The sequence below is a fragment of the Tachysurus vachellii genome, chromosome 2 (assembly GCF_030014155.1).
Source record: "Tachysurus vachellii isolate PV-2020 chromosome 2, HZAU_Pvac_v1, whole genome shotgun sequence".
Lineage (NCBI taxonomy): Eukaryota > Metazoa > Chordata > Actinopteri > Siluriformes > Bagridae > Tachysurus > Tachysurus vachellii.
The window spans coordinates 32,206,879-32,227,527 of NC_083461.1; the positions used below are offsets into that span (position 1 = coordinate 32,206,879).

A 20,649-nucleotide genomic window follows, 5' to 3' on the forward strand; every position below is an offset into this window, starting at 1 on the left:
AAATATGCCAAAAATGAAACCTTAGATGGATGTATTTTTGTTGTTGAAAGCTTATTTATACCAGCTGTCCCGCTGCTGTGCTATAGAAATATAAGACATGTTTGAGTAATCACAGAGGTCCTCTTATAAAATAAATGATAGTTTGACAACCTGTCCATCCTCACAACTGGTGCTCCCTGGTCCAACACCATTCTGATCAAGATAAAACAGTTACTAATGAAAACTAAATGAATGAATGAATGAATGAATGAATGAATGACACAGCTAAGACTCTTTGGCTGGAGGACCTCCAGTGATGAAATATGTAATTAGACTTGCTGTAGATGTTTTGAAAATTGTATCTTAACCTTCTGGAGCCTGACATTCTGACATACAGTACTATATCCTGCATTAGTATCCTATTAGTATGTATCCATGGGCATTGTGGCTTGCAAATGCAGTTTGAAATTTCACAAGTATAACATTTCTTTTCCAATTTTCAAAATGATCAAACATGGATATTCAAAATGAACACAGAAATTTAACTCCCAGCTAGCCGACAATCTAGGGATGATATGTTCAGCAATACTACTACCACACCAACATTTATAAAAATACCAGATAGAACAGTGTGGCTTGGTTCAAAACCCTCAATACAGCATAAGCGCATGGTTCTGTCATATGCTCCACGTGATGTAATGTTTTCAAGCAAGTTCACAGTGCAGCAGTTGTACTCTGAGGATCTGAGTGGCTTGAATTGGACTTTTCATACACCACTATTCAATCTCAGCTTGTTGTATTACAGATGGAGATCAAGTATACTTTTACAGTAGTTCCAAAAGTGATGAGGACAATAGTTTATTCAGTGAGCAGGTTTCCTTCCGGGTTCCATGCAGATTTCATGGAAAATTTGACACCAACATTCTAATCTGACTTGCACAATCATTAGCATGGCCTCATATTAGACTGGAGCTACAGTGCTACAGTACTACAGTATTACTAGCTATAATTTCTTTGGTTGTACATGAGTCCATGCTTTGGGTGAAAGCTATATCTGAATCAGAATTTATTTGACCATTTTGCTTATATACATAACATAATATACATGTTTATTTTAAGGTTAGGTTGGATGGTAGGTCCAAAGCTAGACAGGACCGGAGTATAGCTTTGAATATTTATTTGTTAATATAGAAAATCAAGTAAGCTAGCAAAATTTTGACTCAGGAATTTCTTAATCACATTTCTGTAATGATATTGTATTTAGACCATTCGCTGACAGACACAATTGAGTTGACTGTGAGGTTTAGTGTTTTAGTGTTAGGGAAACCAACCCAGCCACTAAGGGGTTAAGACATCAGTGCTGGTTCCCAAGCCTGAATGAAATGGGAGGTTTGCTTGTGGAAGGGCATCTGGCATTAAAAAAAACCTGTGCTAAATCAAATATATACGAACCGGATGATCTGCTGTGTTGACTCCAAACAGGGAGCAGCTGAAGGTCAACACCACCACCAACAACAAATTTAGTATTTTGCGGTAGTATTGTGTGATGTACTATAGTGTGGGCAAAATGTCTACCTTGTACCTTACACTATTTTTTTTTTTATAGTGAATAAAGTGATATAACAACCGCATAGATTTAGAGCTCACATATGATTGTAGGCATTCATTTAGCTAATTTATATAAGCAAATGGATTTGTATATAAGAGAATAAAAGGTCCGTGTGAGATCAAACAAAATGTAGTTATTTAGTACAGTGTGTATTTCGACAGCAAAATAACTCCATTATAAAAGGAGCTCATCTCTTTTTTTTGCATAGATAAGACATGCACCTTGAATACATGCAAGATCCATCATTCTGTTCAGTCCATTTAACATTTTCCAGCCCTCATCTCATAGCTATGAGAATGTAAGGGGGATATTTGTTAACATACACATGCCTCAGGAAATTGAAGCCTCTTTTGAAAACTCTTCATACTTCATGTGATCTGCACAGACAAGGAGAGAAAGACAGGGAGATGCACAGGAAATGTAGAGACAGGTAGAAAGTGAAATAGGGATAGCTTTGCATTATAATCTTAAGATCAGTGACTGTAGATTTGAATACTGTTATGGTGGTTATATGCAAATAATAAAATCAGTTTTAAAACAGAACTGCTAACTGTTGTTTCTCTATCTGACCAGAGTGAGCAATGGACTGAGATTTGTGTGTGCTTGAGTTTGTGTTTCTCTGGGTTGCATCTAATGAAGTGTAGCTCTCAGGGAAGGTGAAGGGATTTGACTGTTGTAATACTGATTAATTGAAAGCCTGTGAGGCACTCAGCAAATGAGAGCTGCTGCTGCTCTCGTGCAACTATATCAAATGCAAAGCCCCAGGCTTTGACTGTGTGTCTTGTTAAGTGTGTAGTGCAGGTTTTTCAGCCATTATTGGTTGGTTATAGAACGCGCTCGCACACACACACACACACACACACACACACACACACACACACACACGCACACTCACAGCAAGAACTAAATGATCAAGGGCATTCACAGGAAACAAAGAAAGTTAAATTCTCTGTTTGACTCATTTGAATGTAACTGGCAGAAACTGAACATATATATATATATATATATATATATATATATATATATATATATATATATATATATATATATATATATGTTAAGTAATGTTGAATTAATATTTATATAACTATAAGAGTGAATGAGAGTGTGTGTGCCCTGCGATGGGTTGGCACTCCGTCCAGGGTGTATCCTGCCTTGATGCCCAATGACGCCTGAGATAGGCACAGGCTCCCCGTGACCCGAGTAGTTCGGATAAGCGGTAGAAGATGAATGAATGAATGAATAGCAGTGGTTATACATGGTTAAATAATAAATCCCTACAGTTCTAGAAGGTTCTTGTCATTAACGCATTCAATAAAACATGTTTAAATCGTTAAGGACATGATATTATGTGATTTTTTTTTCTCCAAAAATGAGTTGAGTAAAACCTATAAAATATACACTGCTCAAAAAAAATAAAGGGAACACTTAAGCAACACATCCTAGATCTTAATGAATGAAATAGACTTATTAAATACTTTGTTCTTTACATAGTTGAATGTGCTGACCCACTGCCAAACCGGTCATGCTGGAGGATGTTGCAGGCAGCAGAACGTTCTCCACAGTGTCTCCAGACTCTGTCATGTCTGTCACAGTGAACCTGTTTTCATCTGTGAAGTGCACAGGGCACCAGTGGTGAATTTGCCAATCTTGGTGTTCTCTGGCAAATGCGAAACGTCCTGCCCGGTGTTGGGCTGTAAGCACAACCCCCACCTGTGGATGTCGGGCCCTCATACCACCCTCATGGAGTCTGTTTCTGACCGTTTGAGCAGACACATGCACATTTGTGGCCTGCTGGAGGTAATTTTGCAGGGTTCTGGCAGTGCTCCTCCTGTTCCTCCTTGCACAAAGGCGGAGGTAGCAGTCCTGCTGCTGGGTTGTTGCCCTCCTACGGCCTCCTCCACGTCTCCTGATGTACTGACCTGTCTCCTGGTAGCACCTCCATGCTCTGGACACTACGCTGACAGCAAACCTTCTTGCCACAGCTCGCATTGATGTGCCATCCTGGATGAGCTGCACTACCTGAGCCACTTGTGTGGGCTCTAGACTCCGTCTCATGCTACCACTAGAGTGAAAGCACCGCCAGCATTCAAATGTGGCCAAAACGTCAGCCAGAAAGCATAGGAACTGAGAAGTGGACTGTGGTCACCACCTGCAGAACCACTCCTTTATTGGGGTGTCTTGCTAATTGCCTATAAATTCCACCTGTTGTCTATTCCATGTGCACAATAGCATGTGAAATTGATTGGCAATCAGTGTTGCTTCCTAAGTGGGCAGTTTGATTTCACAGAAGTGTGATTGACTTGGAGTTACATTGTGTTACAAGTGTTCCCTTTATTTTTTTGAGCAGTGTATAAAACTGCTCTCTGAAACATAGATTAAGCATTACTCATCCATTTATTAATCTCAGATAGGCTGTTTATGCAGTCTAAAATCAATGTGTAGTTAAAAATCTGTTATAGACTCATATTATGTGGGAATTCTTGAATATTATGAACAGCATGTTGGGGTTAAATAAAATGTAGCTTCTAAGAAAGGTTAGCTAAGACACTGAGTGTAATGTACAATTTTAGAAAATTTGAACTATTAAGTTAATGTCATTATGGCACAATGCTGTTAGAGGCTCACTTCTGATTGGTCAGAAGGGGTGTTATTCATTTTCTATAACAGCAGCTCTGACAGTAGTTCTGCCTAATTCATGTGTTCTAATAATAAGCAACATTCTTAGAGACTTGTAGAATGATGTTTCACACAAACTGATTAAAAATGTGTTGACCTTTAGGTTTTGCAGCACAGGGAAGTCTTCAGGACAGATTAGATAAAATTAAGTTAGCCTTTTTCTTGGTAACATTAAAAGCTTGAGAGTGCTAGACTAAAAGGGATAATGAATCTTTGAGAATGTTCTACAGCATAAAAATGTTAGTATGTGTACGTACAAGACAATAAAAGAGTAAGCTAAGGACAAGAATATGTCCACATCAAACGTTTGCCTACCTATTAAGAACCCTCCTGCAAGAAAACAAGAGATGAGAATTTCAAAAGAGATCATGATAGTTTATAATGGGGAAGATCATTTCCTCTCCATCACAAGATCATTTAATTAGCAGAAAGTAGAAGAAAAAAGCTGGACAGGAGATAAACCATGAAAAAGTGCATTCATATTCCTGGCTGAGAAAGAAAGATAAATGTTCAAAGATCAAAGATAAATAGTGATTTGATCTTTTTGTGTGAATGTAGGTTTATTCACAATTTATAAGAAAAAGGAAAAAAGAAACTGAGATTGGGCAAATGAGAGAAAGAGAGAGAGAGAGAGAGAGAGAGAGAGAGAGAGAGAGAGAGAGAGAGCGAGCACATGCCTGTGTGTCATCTGATGTGCTGGAATGTTCCTCTGCCTTGCACAAGCTCTGCGATATCTCTTTATCTCTTTCTCTGAAAGAAGTGCTTGTTGTTGTGTGCAGTCATGAATCTCTCTCTCTCTCTCACTCTCTCTCTCTCTCTTTCTCTATCTTTCTCTCTCTCTCTCTCTTTATAAACATGTGTCCATGTTGAAATTTGATAGACACTGGGACAATTTCAATACAGCAAGCTTTAAATGACTGAATATTTCAAGTAGAGATATCTAATATTAAATTTCCCCAATCTACAAAAAAAAAGATTACCTTTTGGTTACTGAGGTTAAGGATAGGCACAGTGTTAATTAACTGCTTTTTAATTGCATTAAACAGCAACAGTTACATATTCACATGTAGAGTAAGACAAGTGTGTGTGTGTGTGTGTGTGTGTGTGTGTGTGTGTGAATGAGCAGTGAATCAACTGAAAAAGCAACAAAGAAAATGCAGAGTCATTTCAAATCCTCTTTGTTTGCTGCAAGTGCGGCTTTCTCTTCCTGACACCCAAAGGAGTGACGCAAAAAGCAGGCTCACATGATGAATGTGATTTAGCACCATGTTTGCCTTCACAGTTTTAGGTGTTTGCTACAATACGAATCTTTTTAAATACCGAGAGCTCATAAAAACCTCTACTGATACATCAATTACTATTTTATATGTAAAATATGGAACAATTGTCTCATGTTAACATATTACTGTAATTAGAACTGTTAGGAAGAAACATATGCATGTTGATTGCGTTCGACAGTCTAGGACGGTCACCATTTCCTGAATTCTAGTCATTTCCCGGTTCCTACTTCATTTACAGTTCCCTTTAAAAATTCATTTCATTGTTTTTGCTAAATGGTGATGACATTTTGGTTTAAAATCAAAACATGAATAGTAAGTCAGTGCAGAATGTCATCTTTCCTTCCCCAATATTTGCAAAGAAATGTGTTAAACAATTTAGAATGAGGCACATGCCAAGTACCTTTTCTCTAATACATCTCTGCACATCCTTATGATGCCTGGTTTGTAGTATTCATATATTGTCTATACAAAATGTGAGAATAAATAATTATAAATAGGCATTTGAGGCATGCACACCACACCTTGAAGCAAGCAAACAGGTCATCTTGTGCCATCTTACCTTGCTAATAGACTAATCAGCAGCCTTTACCAACCTCTTGATAATTACAGCTTCTGTGGATTTAAGTCAAACCATAATTAGCAAGCTAGTTTCATTGTAAAACCATGATGCTTTTCTCTGGCATGCTGCTCAAAGGCTCACTGAGCTACAGTACATGGACCATGAGCAAAATGCCTGGCATTACAGTGGGTACTCACATTTAATTTTAAAAATAACTGTAATTATATATACTAACAATTTTTTTCAAATCTCACACCATAGTGATAGGGCTATAAGTAAGCCCAAGACTGAGGCTTGCAAAATAGGACAGACAAAGTGGGACAGACTTCAGGTACTTATTTGAAGTAGTTATACAAATCTATAAAACATAAGCATGTAAAAAAAACCTCCACATTGATTCATCTCCCATGGACTGCCATCTATTAGGGCTGCAGTTGCTCGGCAACGGGATTATTCCTGAAATACAGAGAAAGAATTATAAGCAGAACCAAGCACACTTATCTTAGATTAAATATGCAATGCAAAACCTTCTAAAAGCTTTTTCCTTGCTGTTTTTTAGCCCACATCCCTCTTATCCTGGCACCAAAGCTTGTCAACAGCTTGTCTAGGCCCCAAACACTGAGCACCCCAGACACCTCTTAGCGCCTGTTTGGCTCTCATAAGGCCAGTGGGCGGTGGTGTGTGTCTCCACAATGATACCACAGACTGGCAGAGGGTGAGCAAGGATGAACGCCAGGTACCATGAGACATATCAGGCATCAACAAGCCCCAACATGTAGCGCTGCCATGTGCAGTTGCTTCTTCCCCCCTGCAGCTTGGTTCAGAGGAGAATCGTACCAAAGAGTGAAGTAAGTAGTAGTAGAAGTGACATGCTTTCATGTTTTTGGCTGGGCATTTATTGGTAGTAATGGCTTGTACTTGAGTAAAACATTGAAGCTACAACTTGGCAGCCTAGCTGAGTGGCTGCAGCTATCATCTTTACTTAGGAATAAACCTGATAATATGAATAATTTATATATAAATATAATTGATATACATCTCAATCAGGTTTAGATCTGATGCCTCAGACTTGGCAGCAAATTAGAAAGAGAGTTAATGACATCAGAAATACAAAAGGCTAATAAAATGAATGATTTTGGAGATGTATGATTCAATCAAGCCCACAAAAATGATGCTTTGCAAGTTTGCTGATGATGACGCTAGAAGACTCTGAGAATAAACACTGCAAGAGCTAAATTTAGTATACTGTGAAGCTGAGGGCAAAACTTCAAACATTAGGTCGTTTAACTCAGAACTTGCTACAGACCGAGAAACAACATTCCCAGGATGAATAAAAGGATTGTTTATCTTCAAGTGTTTGTACTAGGAAATAAACTCGCTTTACTGCCCACAGAAAGATCTAAATTAGTCACCAAGTTGCAAGTGCCTTTGATTTTAAACTGAAAGTTGACTATAAAGCACAATAAACAGATAGATGAAGCATGCTCCAAATATACAATATATGGCCAAAGATTTGTGGACACTAATCATGAGACCTATATGTAAGTCTTTCCCAAACTGTTGCAACAAACTTGGATTGACGCGATTGTCTAAAATGTCTAGCTTTACCATTACCCTTGGAAATAAGGCCAAATCTCTTTTAGCATAATAATGTCCCATAGTATAATGCACTGTCCTTAAAAACATAGTTTGATATAGTTTAAGTGAAAGAACTCAATCAGCCCTGATTTCAGCACCACACATTTAGTGTGAATCGGAAAAAATGTTTTTTTCTAAATTTTAGTGAAAAGCCTTTCCAGGGAGATGTGGTGGTCAGTTATTCACATGCTTTTGACCATATCATGTAAAGCCCATTAGAGAAGCCATGTAAAGCCCATTAGAGAAACACTTAGGACAGCTTGGTAAGTATGAAGTAAGTAAATCCCCAAATACTCCATACTCATGTGGAGACTAAAACTCACCATCAAACAAAGCTTTCCAGTATTTTTTTGTACCTGATTTCAATATCTACATAGAAGTCCACATTGAAATGCAAAAAAATGTTTTCCATATTTCTATAATGGAGGTAATTGATTAGTTTCATATATAGAGAGTGAAGCAGCCCCGTGGTCCTTGTTTCCAAGGTGATCTGGACTGGAGGACTGGCAGATACCAATAGTTAAGGTTTACCAAATTTCTGGGAAATTTAAGGGAAAGCTCCTGAATAGGTTCCTACTAGGAAAACTTTAAATAAATGTATAGTAGGTATGTCATTATAATAGTATTTGATATTTATTCACTGTAAGCATTTTAATGTAGCTATATATTTTATATTTTAGAAAAGCAAAGAGTCAAACATTCTGGTACAAAGAGAAGCTTTCTCCCAGAGCGCTCAAATGCACCATCAATGTCACAACTATTGATTCTCTTAATAAGCTTCTTGGATTCTAGGTGTGAGATTTATTATCTCTCTCTTACCCTTCTTGTTCCTCTGTTCATCTGCACCTACAATCATGTCATCTAGAATGATTTTCATTGCTTTGGTGCTATTTGGCTTAGTCCACAGTTTAGGTTCTAAATGTAGCTTCAGAAAAGTGCTGGTTTCAAACATAAACAGAGACTAAAAGATGAAAAATGCCTCCCCCCCAAAAAAAACAACACCCACATAGCCACCTACTTACAAACATGTGCAAGCGAAAGCACACACACACACACACACACACACACACACACATGCGCACACACAGATCAGACACAGAGATACCCAAATACATTTTGGATAGTGGTTTGTTTTTGACTCTACCATGTGAGGGCGCTGTAGTGTGGGCCTGCTTGTTTCCTGATTATTACTGAATTATACTGTAGTTACTTCTGATTTTCTTTCATGTGCAGTATAGAGATGATTTATACCCAGACCCTGCTTTCTTGCTTCCATAACCCCTACACATTTTTTTATTTTAACTTATGTTTTCTCAGGGCGCTATTCCTTGCCACCATTGCCTCTAATTTGCTCTTTTGGAATAAATTTAAATGTTATAATTTATAATCTGGCGTTCCCTGATAATCCAGTGGCTGGATCCTGTGTTCTCACTGCTGTGGTCTGGGATAGATACCCTGGCAAGGAAACAAACCCAGCAACTGTGGGGTCCAAAGGCTGGATAAAATGGGAGGGTTGCGTCAGGAAGGGCATACAGCATAAAATCTGCACCATAATCAAATTTGTGGATCAGATGATATGCAGTGGCTGAGTTCAACAATATTATTTATATGTTCTTATAAAGATGCTTTGTAACAATGCTTTAATGTTGTTAAAAGCACTATACAAAAAAAAAAACACTTAATTGAATAGAACTGTATTTATAGGCCGCATGAACATCTACAGCTAGAGCTAGAAAACACCCTCATCCTCACTTCTTTATACAATTCTGTGTATTTTTTTTAAATTAACATTGGTGATGCTGCTGTGCTGATGTTAGTACTTAGTTTCCCAAAGAATACAACTGGTGAACCAGTGACAAAGTCATGGGTTCCCAGTGCTCACTGATGTGCTTGAGGCTAAACGATCTGGTAGCAGTGCATCACAGCTTAGTCTCAGACTGCGCAGTCTCAGACTGGTCAGAGTGCCCATGCTGACCCCTGTGTCAAAAACACCTACAATGCACAAGTGAACATTAGAACTGGACCATGTAGCAATGGAAGAAGATGGTTTGGTCTGATAAATAATGTTTTGTTTTAACTTGCTTACCTGAAGAAGAGATGATACCTGGACTCACTTTTGGAAGAGGGCCAGCTGGAATAAGCTCTGGGCAATGTTCTGCTTGGAAACATTGGCATTTATATGGACGAAATTGCACCTACCTAAACATTGTTACAGATCAAGTATAATCCTACATGGCAACGGAATTCTCTAATGGATGTCTCTTTCAACAGGAAAATGTGCCCTGCTACTCTGCAATAATTGTTTTGTGGAACATGACAAAGAGTTCAAGGTGTTGACTTGGCCTTCAAATTCTCCAGGTCTTATTTGGATTGAACATTTGTTGGATGTGCTGTATCTACAACTCAGATCAATGGAGACTCCACCTTGGTACTTATAGGACTTAAAGAATCTGCTGCTAATATCGTGGTGACTGAAGCTACAGCTGGTCTTGTGTAGTCCACGAGTGGCCTCAATGATTTAGAGCTGTTTTACGTAATATTAGGCAGTTGGCATTAATGTTACAGCTCATCAATATATGTTTGCCACAGCCTTTTTTAGCTACTGCTATGTCTAGAAAGCCATGTGCCTATGAATGCCTTCTAAATGAGGAACTGTTAAGGCCAAAAAGATTCTACAGACCACCTAACACATTTCATTTTATTAAAATTATTCAAAGGTCGATAAAAAACAAACATTAGATCCAAGTTTGACATTGTTTAAATTTGACATCATTTACATTGTTTATAACTTCAGAAGTTATAACACATCAATTCATGACTTTCATGATCAATTCATTTTTAAGATAGTAAATTATGTATTCAAAAAATAAATAAAAAATATATTTACAAAATACAGCTCATCTGGCTATACTTCATAGACCCCACGCTGAGAACAACTTCTCTATTTAACATTTGAGAGAAATACGTCTGTTAAGGAGTCATAGCTTCTCATGCTCTGTTGTTATGGCTTTTTCATATCTTTAATAGAGAATGTGAGTGCATGTACATTGAGCTCAGTAATGCATGCAGTACCATATCTCAGGTCTTGGAATCTTCTTTAAAGTGAATAAGGTAACTTTTTTCGGTGACTTTAGCTACCTTTGGCTACCTTTGGCTACACTCTACCTCTTTCCCTGCCTGACCTCTCCAAATGCTATGATCTGTTTGAGTCAACAGAATAAAAGGACAGAGGTTATATGTCAAACTTATTAATAACTCTTGTCTCTAGTTACACTCTGCAAATTTGACACTGCCTGATCTAACTCTCTGAGTCTGTATCTACATTTTTGTATGGCTATGGCTCACACACAAATATGCTACATGGGTAAGCTTTGGATTAGTAAACATAATTTAAATTTTGCATACTCGATTTTTGGTGTATTACAATAGGAACAAGGTCAAATGTTTTTGTAAGGCAAATGAATGGATGATCAGCACAAGAAGGAGAGCCACAGACTTCCCTGTTTTCACCGTTCAAGCAAGCTCTTATTTTTAGTGAGGGTTGAAGCCCTCATCAAAACTTAATATGGAAATGGAATCTTATTGCCTTGCTCTCTGGCTCAACTGTACCTAACTCCCTTTGAGGGACCATATCAGTGTCCATCTCAGTACCCCACCACCCATCTACTGGTTAAAACAGGTGCTCAGATTTGGCTCCACCTGCTTTGACATATCCCACCCCCTCCCTGTTCAAGTTATCCAATCACATCTGGGTCTGATTTTATGCTGCTAATACCTTCTTCCACTGCTACCATGATGTTTCCTATGCAGGTCCAACTTCACTCCAACAAATTTGCCCCAATGCTACCCCCCTCCTCACCCTCACCCCTTCCAGAGTCATGATTTGTGTGTATGGGTGTCTTTAAAAGGACACTTGAATTATCAGTCCTGCTCTTTTCAGGGCGGCACACACACGGACTGGACCTTGTTCCTAACTGTTTATTTGATCTGCCGTTAGGAACAAAGCTAAAATTAAGAAAGAAATAGGGAAACTCTTTTTATTTTTATTACTGATTGAAGTGTCGGGAACATGAAGTGGGGCGTGTGGCTTGGAGTTGCTCTCCTCACCTGTGGAATTCTCTGTTGGGGAGTAAAGGTCCTGGAGATCCCTGAGTATGATGGCAAAGATCGAGTCCATGATCTCACCAACAAAAACTACAGGGCTGTGATGAAGAAGTACGACGTCATGGTGATCTACTATCACAAAGCTGTTGGAGAAAACCGCATGGCCAAGAAGCAGTTTGAAGTGGAAGAGCTTGCTTTGGAGGTGCGTTCAATGGCTACAATATATTTGGTAGAAAGAAAGTAAAGGAATCATGTAAAACAAATAGGCAGATTGGAGAAAGACATTTAGTCAAAAATAAATTTCTAGGTTTGACTAGATTGACCCTTAAAAGGCAAGAAAGCATCATGTTTCAGCAAAGAGAAGATCAAGATGTTAGTAGTTCACGTTACAGTTGATGACCAATATGGTAGAATAGTGGAATCCATCCAGTGATCCGTTTCACATTTCCATGCAATACCCTGACAAGGCTGAAATAAGATCCAAGTGGTTTTAAGGGGAACTTTTTGTCTATGTATGAAGTATCTTTACCAGATGGCTATCTAGTAGTTTGCGATGGCTTTCATTGCTAGCCTGTCAGCAGAAATTCCTGCCTAACCTTTAACCAGATAGTCTGTCACTCAAATAAGCCTCTTAACTTGCAAGGTAAGTGTTTAGTGACGATAGAGAAGTGAAGACAGATTTGGTTTTAATGGATAATAAAGATTTCACTGAAGCATGTCTTATAGTTTCCTGGTTTGTCCTCAATTTGCTAACTTTTACCTAGCCATATATCCATTTATTTTCACCAGTAAGTTCACAGTATAATCTTGATATTCTGGGTTTAGATTTTTTTGTAACCAAGTAATTGAATGTCATGTTCAATACACCTACATATGAATAATAAAGCTAGGTAATATCACCTCAAGTGAAAGTTTTTTTCAGGTAATATGACAGGCCAGCTAAGGTAACCTCAGCAAATCCCAGACAATAGTGTAGAAAGAAAACTCTGAGGATAGGAGCTGTAACTCATCTTGCATTTAATGCAGGAATCGATGTCATAAATCACCAGCATTTATGTCTGCCTTTTTGATTTAAATCAATTTTGTTGTTTTTAGACATTATTGATTTAACTCACTTCCAATTTGAGCTCCAGGGCTCATAGCAACAGCACTCTTGCCATTTATAAATTGAAGGCTTTGCGAAAAGCTAGTATTTCCTTCTCTCACATTAATGGGCTGAAACAGATATTCATAGAAGCTATGTAGCTATAATTTTTGACAAAAGAAAAAAATATTCCTATTGGTAGAGGAATCTAAAGGTCATCAACTGAATGCAGACCCTGCAAGACCAAACATTTGCATAAAATCTTGGTAGCTGGGTTGATAAATCTATGAAAACCTGGCTGAAGTTCATGACACCAGTTTTCTAAATTTGAACCAGCTCAGAGGCTGGAGTAGAACCTCTGTTGAGGTTCATCTAATAGCAAATGTTTATACCAAATATTTAGCTGAAATCTGTTCTTCAGACCAGTGACTAGCTACACATTAGCTCAGAAAGGATATAGTGTTCAGACTTTTACAGAGTTCTCATTGTATTTACCTTCTCTGTTCAGCAAGATGGGCTATTAATAAAGTCAACAGAAATAGTTTGCAAATCAATTTCAAAATAGATGTCTTAGCTGTTCAGACTCCATGACCCTTGTAACCTTAAAAACTAACCACCTCAACCTTAATAGTACTAATTTCTAACAATTAAGCATTAGAAAGTAAATTGTTGTCACCATTCTTGGCTTTTGTAAGCAAGAAAGTGTATTAAGCTGTACTAAATATATACTAAATATAGACTACTGTACATACTGCATCTCAAGGGATTTGCTTATTTAATAAGAAAAAATATGAAAAAAATAACACAAAGATCATTGTTAGCATAGTTAGATTGTTAATTGGTTACCAAGGATTGGTTTGAGGTGGTCTTAGAATTACAATACTGGGGTCTGACTATTGATAAAACAGCTAATCTAATGATCTATTGGATTTTTCTGACATCTGGTAGCCACTCTGATAGGACTGGAATTTTGTGGAACATTGTAAGTTATCTATGTATCTATATGCGTTTTTTTTAAACAAGCATCATTTAGTAGCTTGTCTTGGTCTATTGATCTAAGTTGTGCTTGGGTCCAATAGCTGAGGCATTAACTGTTATTCCATTCAACACAGAAATCGAATGGTTAAAACTTTGCTGAGCAAATCTTTCAGCATAATTCCATGTGAAAGTGCTCAACAGATAGCTCATATCTTACAGTCTTACAAATCACTTTAATCATTTGTCTCCTGCCTAGTGGCAAGGGCATTATCTGCTGAATACTGAGCGAAATGGTGATACGTGCTGACATCTTCAGAATAACTACACCTCAGCTGAAAGTCAAACATGTGAGAAACTTAGAGCATGCTATGCGCAGTTGCTAATAATAACAATGTTAGACCAAGGTTACAAAACCACCCTGTTAAGTGTCAGCATCTTGAAGTGCAGTTACACACTGTTATTTGAGGATCAACTAAATGTTATTTGAGGATAAAAATGGGAAATACCTTTTTATTATCAAGGTTTTTTTTCACAAACATTTTCACATCACATATTCTTTTTATAATGATTTATTCACTTACTTTTATTATTATTATTATTATTATTATTATTATTATTATTATTATTATTATATATATATATATATATATATATATATATATATATATATATATATATATATATATATATATATATATTTTTTTTTTTTTTACAGTTTCTGAATTAAATCCATGTAGAGTTACAGTGAAACGTTTAAGATAAATAAAAGTTTCACCTACCTATAGATTTTGTCATCTCTATAGTGTGTTCCCTGTTGTCTTAAGGTATATGATTGGCAGAAAAACTCCTGACATCCTATAGATTTTCCTAGACATCCACACTAATAGAGCCCCCATAGCCATTATTAGTTTTATCATAGCTATTTGGAAACATAACATAATTTGTTGTTCAAATTGGATACAAAAATACATAATTGTTCTAGTTAAACTTAAGATTACTTAAATAGTTTTCTAAAGAAATCTCAAAATCAGTTTCTCTAAATAGGCTTGTGACTTGCATTCATAATTTCATAACTCTTACTAGACTTTCAATTCAGCTACAGTAACAAGAAGCTAGTTAACTCATCTCATGCTATATTGTACCACAGCGCAATGTAATTTAGACCAACTCTCACAAGACGTTATCTGTGTGCTTGCTGCCTCTCATTGCTGGTATTACAGCAAGACTTGGGTTGCTAATCTCATCTATTTGATTAGCCTGCTCATTAGTTGTGTTCAAAAGTCCAATAAAGAAAGTCCCTTAAGCTATTGGAAACCTGTCATAGTAACCACAACATGATTATATGGTAGTGCTATGCTAATTTTCTCGCGCTAAAAGGCACCAGAGATATCACTTTCTGACAGACTCTTATTAGCTGCTATTAAGCAAAAGGGCACAGAGAAATTGCATTAAAGATAACCTTTTTTAATTTGTTTTTATTTAAAAAAAAAGATCAGAAAAGCTTATCAGAATCTGTGGAGTCTCCCAAACAGAAATAATGCCCCTTCCAAAAGATGTACTTTTTAATCAAAATGGTTGGCCTAGCATTGTTGCAAAGACAGGAATCCTTTAAAAGTCCATTGCAGGGATTAGAAAACAGGTAAACAACACAATAATATAATATAAAACTATAATAATCCATATCCATTATATGGGATATGGTTCAAAACCAGGAAGTACTAGGTTCTGCACAAACTGCTACTTTTGCATAATGTTTTTGTCCATTAATAAAACATTTTGCTAGCAATAGCTATGGATTTGTGTACATTCTTAAGCAAATAAATAATTTGGATGCCAAATTAGCATAAATGAAGCATAAAATCTTAGGCACACAAGAGACAATAAAAGACAAAGACAAAAGATAATGTATCAGAATAAGAGTGTTAAAACATACACAAAATTGCATAAATATATAAAAATTTAAAAAATGTCTAAACCTGTACATTTTTATACATAAATATAAACTTGTATAAATATATATTTCTGCAAGATTAGGTAGAATATCATCAGTACTGTTATGTGCAATTTATAACAGCACTGAAGAAAACATGGAATTCTTTGCAGGTAAGAAACAAACAGAAGAACTAGATGATTGGAGGATGCCACATATATGCAGTCTAATAGCTGCTGCAAAGACTTACCTGTGTGAATATTCACACTTGCAATGAGGCAAAAGGAGACTGCTGGTCAATGTACTCTACTGAGCAGAAATTTCAGCATGGAATGGCCAACTGGGTTTGGTTCTGATGACTGAGAGTTTGTCTAGCATTCCTCTCTCAGCCGTCCGAGGTTCAGGACTGAGCCCAATAACACTATTGAGTCTGGTGATGTCTTTAACATTTAAACTGCTTCCCCAGCTCGCAGCTGCATATATGATAATGCTTGACAACATTGACTCAAAAGAGGTACAGTAGTAGACCTCATACAACTCTGGTGGCTCTGCTCCTCAGACAACTCTACGGCTCTGCTCCTTTCTGAAAAGACTTTATGTATTTTCCCAATATGCTCTGCTTTTCAGCAAGCATTTTTGTAGGTAGAAGCATCTCAATGTCTTTACCCTTACTCTTACCCTTACCTGCAGGATGATTTCATCCTGCAGAAGTCCACCACGAAATCTTTCGTTTTTTTCTTGTGTTCTGCCGAATATGATAAAGCTGACATCACTCCACAAGGGTGTTGATCACACTCCAATATCCTTCCTCCTTCCACACTTTAATACATCACAGCCATGTCATCTGGAAACTTTTTTTCAAATGGCACAGTTCAGAGTTGTACCTGAAATGTTTGGTGTAAAAAGTGAAAAGGAAGGGAGCCAAAACAGTCCCCTGAGGAACACCAGTGCTGCTAATAATCTGCTCTGAGAAACACTCCTGTAGCCATACATGTTGAGTCCTTGATTCACTGTAATAAAGGAATGTACATCTGGGCAGCCCTCTGCTTGTCCTGTAGGAGTTTGGGCTGGATGGTGTTAAACACACTTAAAAAGAGTATGATTCTCACATTCTAGAATGAGAAAGCTCTGAGTAGAAGAAAAATTCTAGCATCCTCCACCCCATTCAAGGCCAATAGGCCAATTGTCCAACAATTGTGAATCCATTGTTGTGGTTGTCTGCTTTCCAAGGTGACCAAGGACTAGCCTTTTCATGTTCTTCATCAGATGTGATGTAATTACTACAATTCTGTAGTCTCTGAATTCATTTTCTTAGGCACCAACACAAAGCAGAAAGTAGTCCCCTGGGACCATTTACAATCTCAGTCTCAAGTTGTATATGTTCTATAGCACACTTGAGCACACTCGCAGGTCTTCAGCATTTTACGACTGACACTTTCAGGCTCTGAAGCCTTCTCATTTGGCTCTTCAGCTCTCTCCTGATCTGGTGCATTATATAATATACATGGGGAAGGACAAAAGGGAGGAGCACTGAAGGTGCCTTATCGCCATGTGATAGTTATGATGATAATGGACAAATGAAGTAGTGGTGAGGTTCTGCCCTGGGGAATGGGTAAGATAGGTGGCAGCTGTAGGCCAGTTGTTTGGTGCACAGCAGAAGTACCCTGGATGACGATGGACAAAAGTCAGGTGCAAGGGGCAAATCTAATCTATTAGAGAAATGCTTTAGCTCATTTCCCTTCCCAAGCACATCGCTCTTTTTTAGTCAGACTGCAATTTATAATCTGATATTTTCCTTGACCATTCCACACAAATTGGCTTCTAATTCTGTTGCTTCTTAACTTTCTCTGATTTTAAGCTTCACCTCTTATTGCTCACACTCTGCTTCCCGTTCACCTACTGTACCTTAAAATCCCTTTTCTCTTCAATCATTAGGGGCTTCAGGTCTTTGCTGAGATAAAGACCTACAGTTTTCGATGGCACTACAGTATCCATTCAAAAGTTGATATCTTCTATTTGTCTAATATTCTTCTTATTTTCACATTTGTTGAGCAGGTGATTGGCCCATTGTAAATCTAGCAAGGCTTTTGGTGCACACTGTATATAGCTAGAGGTTTGTGGCTGCTAAAATCATGCATCTTATTTATTCCACAAGACATGTTAGCAGCTAATTTTAGCCTCCACAGAACTGTGTTACCATAAAAAGATTTAGAGCTTACCTCTGTATCTATCAGTTCATGTTGTTCCTTCAAGTGATGTTAATCATTGAAAATAAATAATTCAGCATGAATAGAAGGTGCAATTATGGAACCTCTGTGAGAAATGATGATGCACATATATTATGTAACCTCATATAATTTAATACATTAGTACAGTGGTGTCAGACCCCCAGACATGCATACAGCATTGCACAGTTTATCTACCCTATTTAGCACACGCGATTTACTCATTAGCTGATTACCAAGGCTTTTAAAAGAGGGAACACACAGATCTCAGCAGGGTTATGGCTAAACTCCAAGAGCTAAGTTTAAAAATCTGACATTAAACCTAGTGACCCAGTGGAATCACCTGAGAAATCACAAACAACCATTGGATTAAAGTGTCATGATCCTGTAGTGCTTATTGGAGACAAACTATAGCTTGTTGTGTATGTCAGCAGGTTTTAAGAGGTGCTAAAATACTTCAACTTACCAGAATAGCTCTTGCTGGACATAGCCTGGTGACCGTCTGTTAGCCGATAATTTTAGTCTCTATTACTACCTCACCCCCTGACATTCCTCCACCTTCTACTGTGAAGAATTATGTCTTTAGCAAAGTCCATAGTCTTTTTTAACCCTTTGCCAGCACATCTTATATACAAATATTAGGACTATTCTGGCTCTTTCTATTAGCCTGATTTTGCTATAACTTTACAACCAAGAAGAGTGTATTGGAAGTAAAATATTAATTGGCTGAGCTAGAATTAAACACAAAATTTTATTAGTTATGTTATGTCATTAGTGGGAATCTAGGGGTAAAGATGCAGCACAGCGTGAAGAGGAGTTACTGATACCACCAGACAGTTGATTAATTTCTTGTAACATTATTTATCTTATGCCACAGCAATTTGCCAGAGGTTATATTTTATGAGTCTATTACTGAATAATGCAATAGGCTTTTTAGCCATTTAAAGTTACATTTAATATTATGGAAAAAGTTCTAGAAAATTATTTTTCAAATTCCATGCAAGTAGACTCAGTGCTTTATTTAACAGTTTTTATTGTAAGATATTTCCTGATTACCATGACAATAGATTAACTAGTGAAGTCTGTGTGTGTGTGTGTGTGTGTGTGTGTGTGTGTGTGTGTGTGTGTGTGTGTGTGTGTGTGCTATTTAGTATTGCACTAGAATTTTCCCAGTAAACGTTTTGCCATTTAATATAGAGGTTGCATTATGTAAACAGGAAAAGATTCCATCAAAATGATATATTTTCTATATATAGAAAACTTGAATTCTAAATATTAATATTGAAATTATTACAGCCTAACTTTGTAACATAGTACCACTAAATAATTAATTGTAGTCCTTGCTATTCACCACTTTAATAGGCCATTTTAAACAGTGCTAACAATTAACATTATAATCATTCTGTTTTATGAAATTAGTGTGATTAACTTTTTTCTTGTGCTGTAAATATGTAATTCTACACAATTATGCTGTTAATTTTAATGAACATGGCTTATTGTAGCTAAAATGTAATTACGCAGTGCTTGAGGTAAAGGAAACTGTTGCTGATAATGACTCTTTTAGATATATGAAGCTGTAAATGATGTACAAAGTTTCCTTTATTTCTGCTCATAGCCAAATGTAAAAACATCATATTTTTCATCAGGGGACATATCACTGCAATCAGAGTGATCATATTTCCCTGTTGGAAGAAAATTGAGTTTCAAAGATGTTTTATTAACTTAGTTGTCTTTGGTTTTATAGAAACACTCCTTTGCTTCTCCGTGCATCAAGCAACATAACTTCAATTGTCAAACCCTGATTTTGAATACTGAAGACATTGGGACTATATAAAAAGCACATATTTATTTTAATATAAACTATATAAAAATCATGTGCAAAACACATCAGGTTATACTTCAGATGAAGTACAATATTTGATTTAATATTATTATGTCATAACCCATAACTTCACTCAAATACCTTGGTTAGGGCTGTAATAGAGATGGTGGAGCCACTGAAAAGACAACAGCAAATAAATATAATTGTGAACACTTTATATTATAATGGAGGTGAGTTTCATCCTATGAAAGGAAACCATTTGACTTGATGCTTGTGGCAGTGACTCCTTAGAAGTGGCAGTGACTGTCCCCAGCTACTGACAACAAACAGTGACAATTATTTCGGGTAAACTACAATGTAGGAATTCTCAAATGCAATTTTGTATTGTGCAGCATTTCCAATGATTTAAAGTTGTATGCAAAAGCTTGGGTGCCCATGGGCAATTACATATTTACTTGATTTTTGTAGAGAACACAACTATAGAAAATAGTTTTTTAAAATAGTGTAATAAATACTGTAGTAATTTAACATAAGGATGACCTGTGCAAAGGTTTAAAGACACTTCTAGTCCACTCTTACATCTCAGAACTTAAAAACTAAATTGGGGTACTAAATTAATTAGCTCTTTTGAACTTGTTAGGCAGGTCAAGGATTGACATTAAGAAAATCAATTCTAAACTGATGACAACAAAGCAGAAGACATCTATAGGAAGATAACAAAGTAGTTCTTGCTTACTATTACTAATACTGTACAAAATATAA

At 36.9% G+C, this 20,649-nt stretch overlaps 1 protein-coding gene across 2 annotated transcripts in view; it reads left to right on the forward strand.

Moving 5' to 3' along the window:
- Window positions 1-11,613: 11,613 nt before the first annotated feature.
- The window catches only part of casq1b (calsequestrin 1b), a 28,280-nt gene continuing 19,244 nt past the window's right edge, over window positions 11,614-20,649 (forward strand). The window contains exon 1 of one of the 2 annotated variants that reach the window (XM_060864310.1): window positions 11,614-12,050. In XM_060864310.1, the coding sequence (XP_060720293.1) occupies window positions 11,814-12,050 (237 nt within the window). In that variant the 5' untranslated portion in view covers window positions 11,614-11,813. The remainder of the gene's footprint in view (window positions 12,051-20,649) is intronic. The other variant, XM_060864311.1, reaches the window with a different exon arrangement.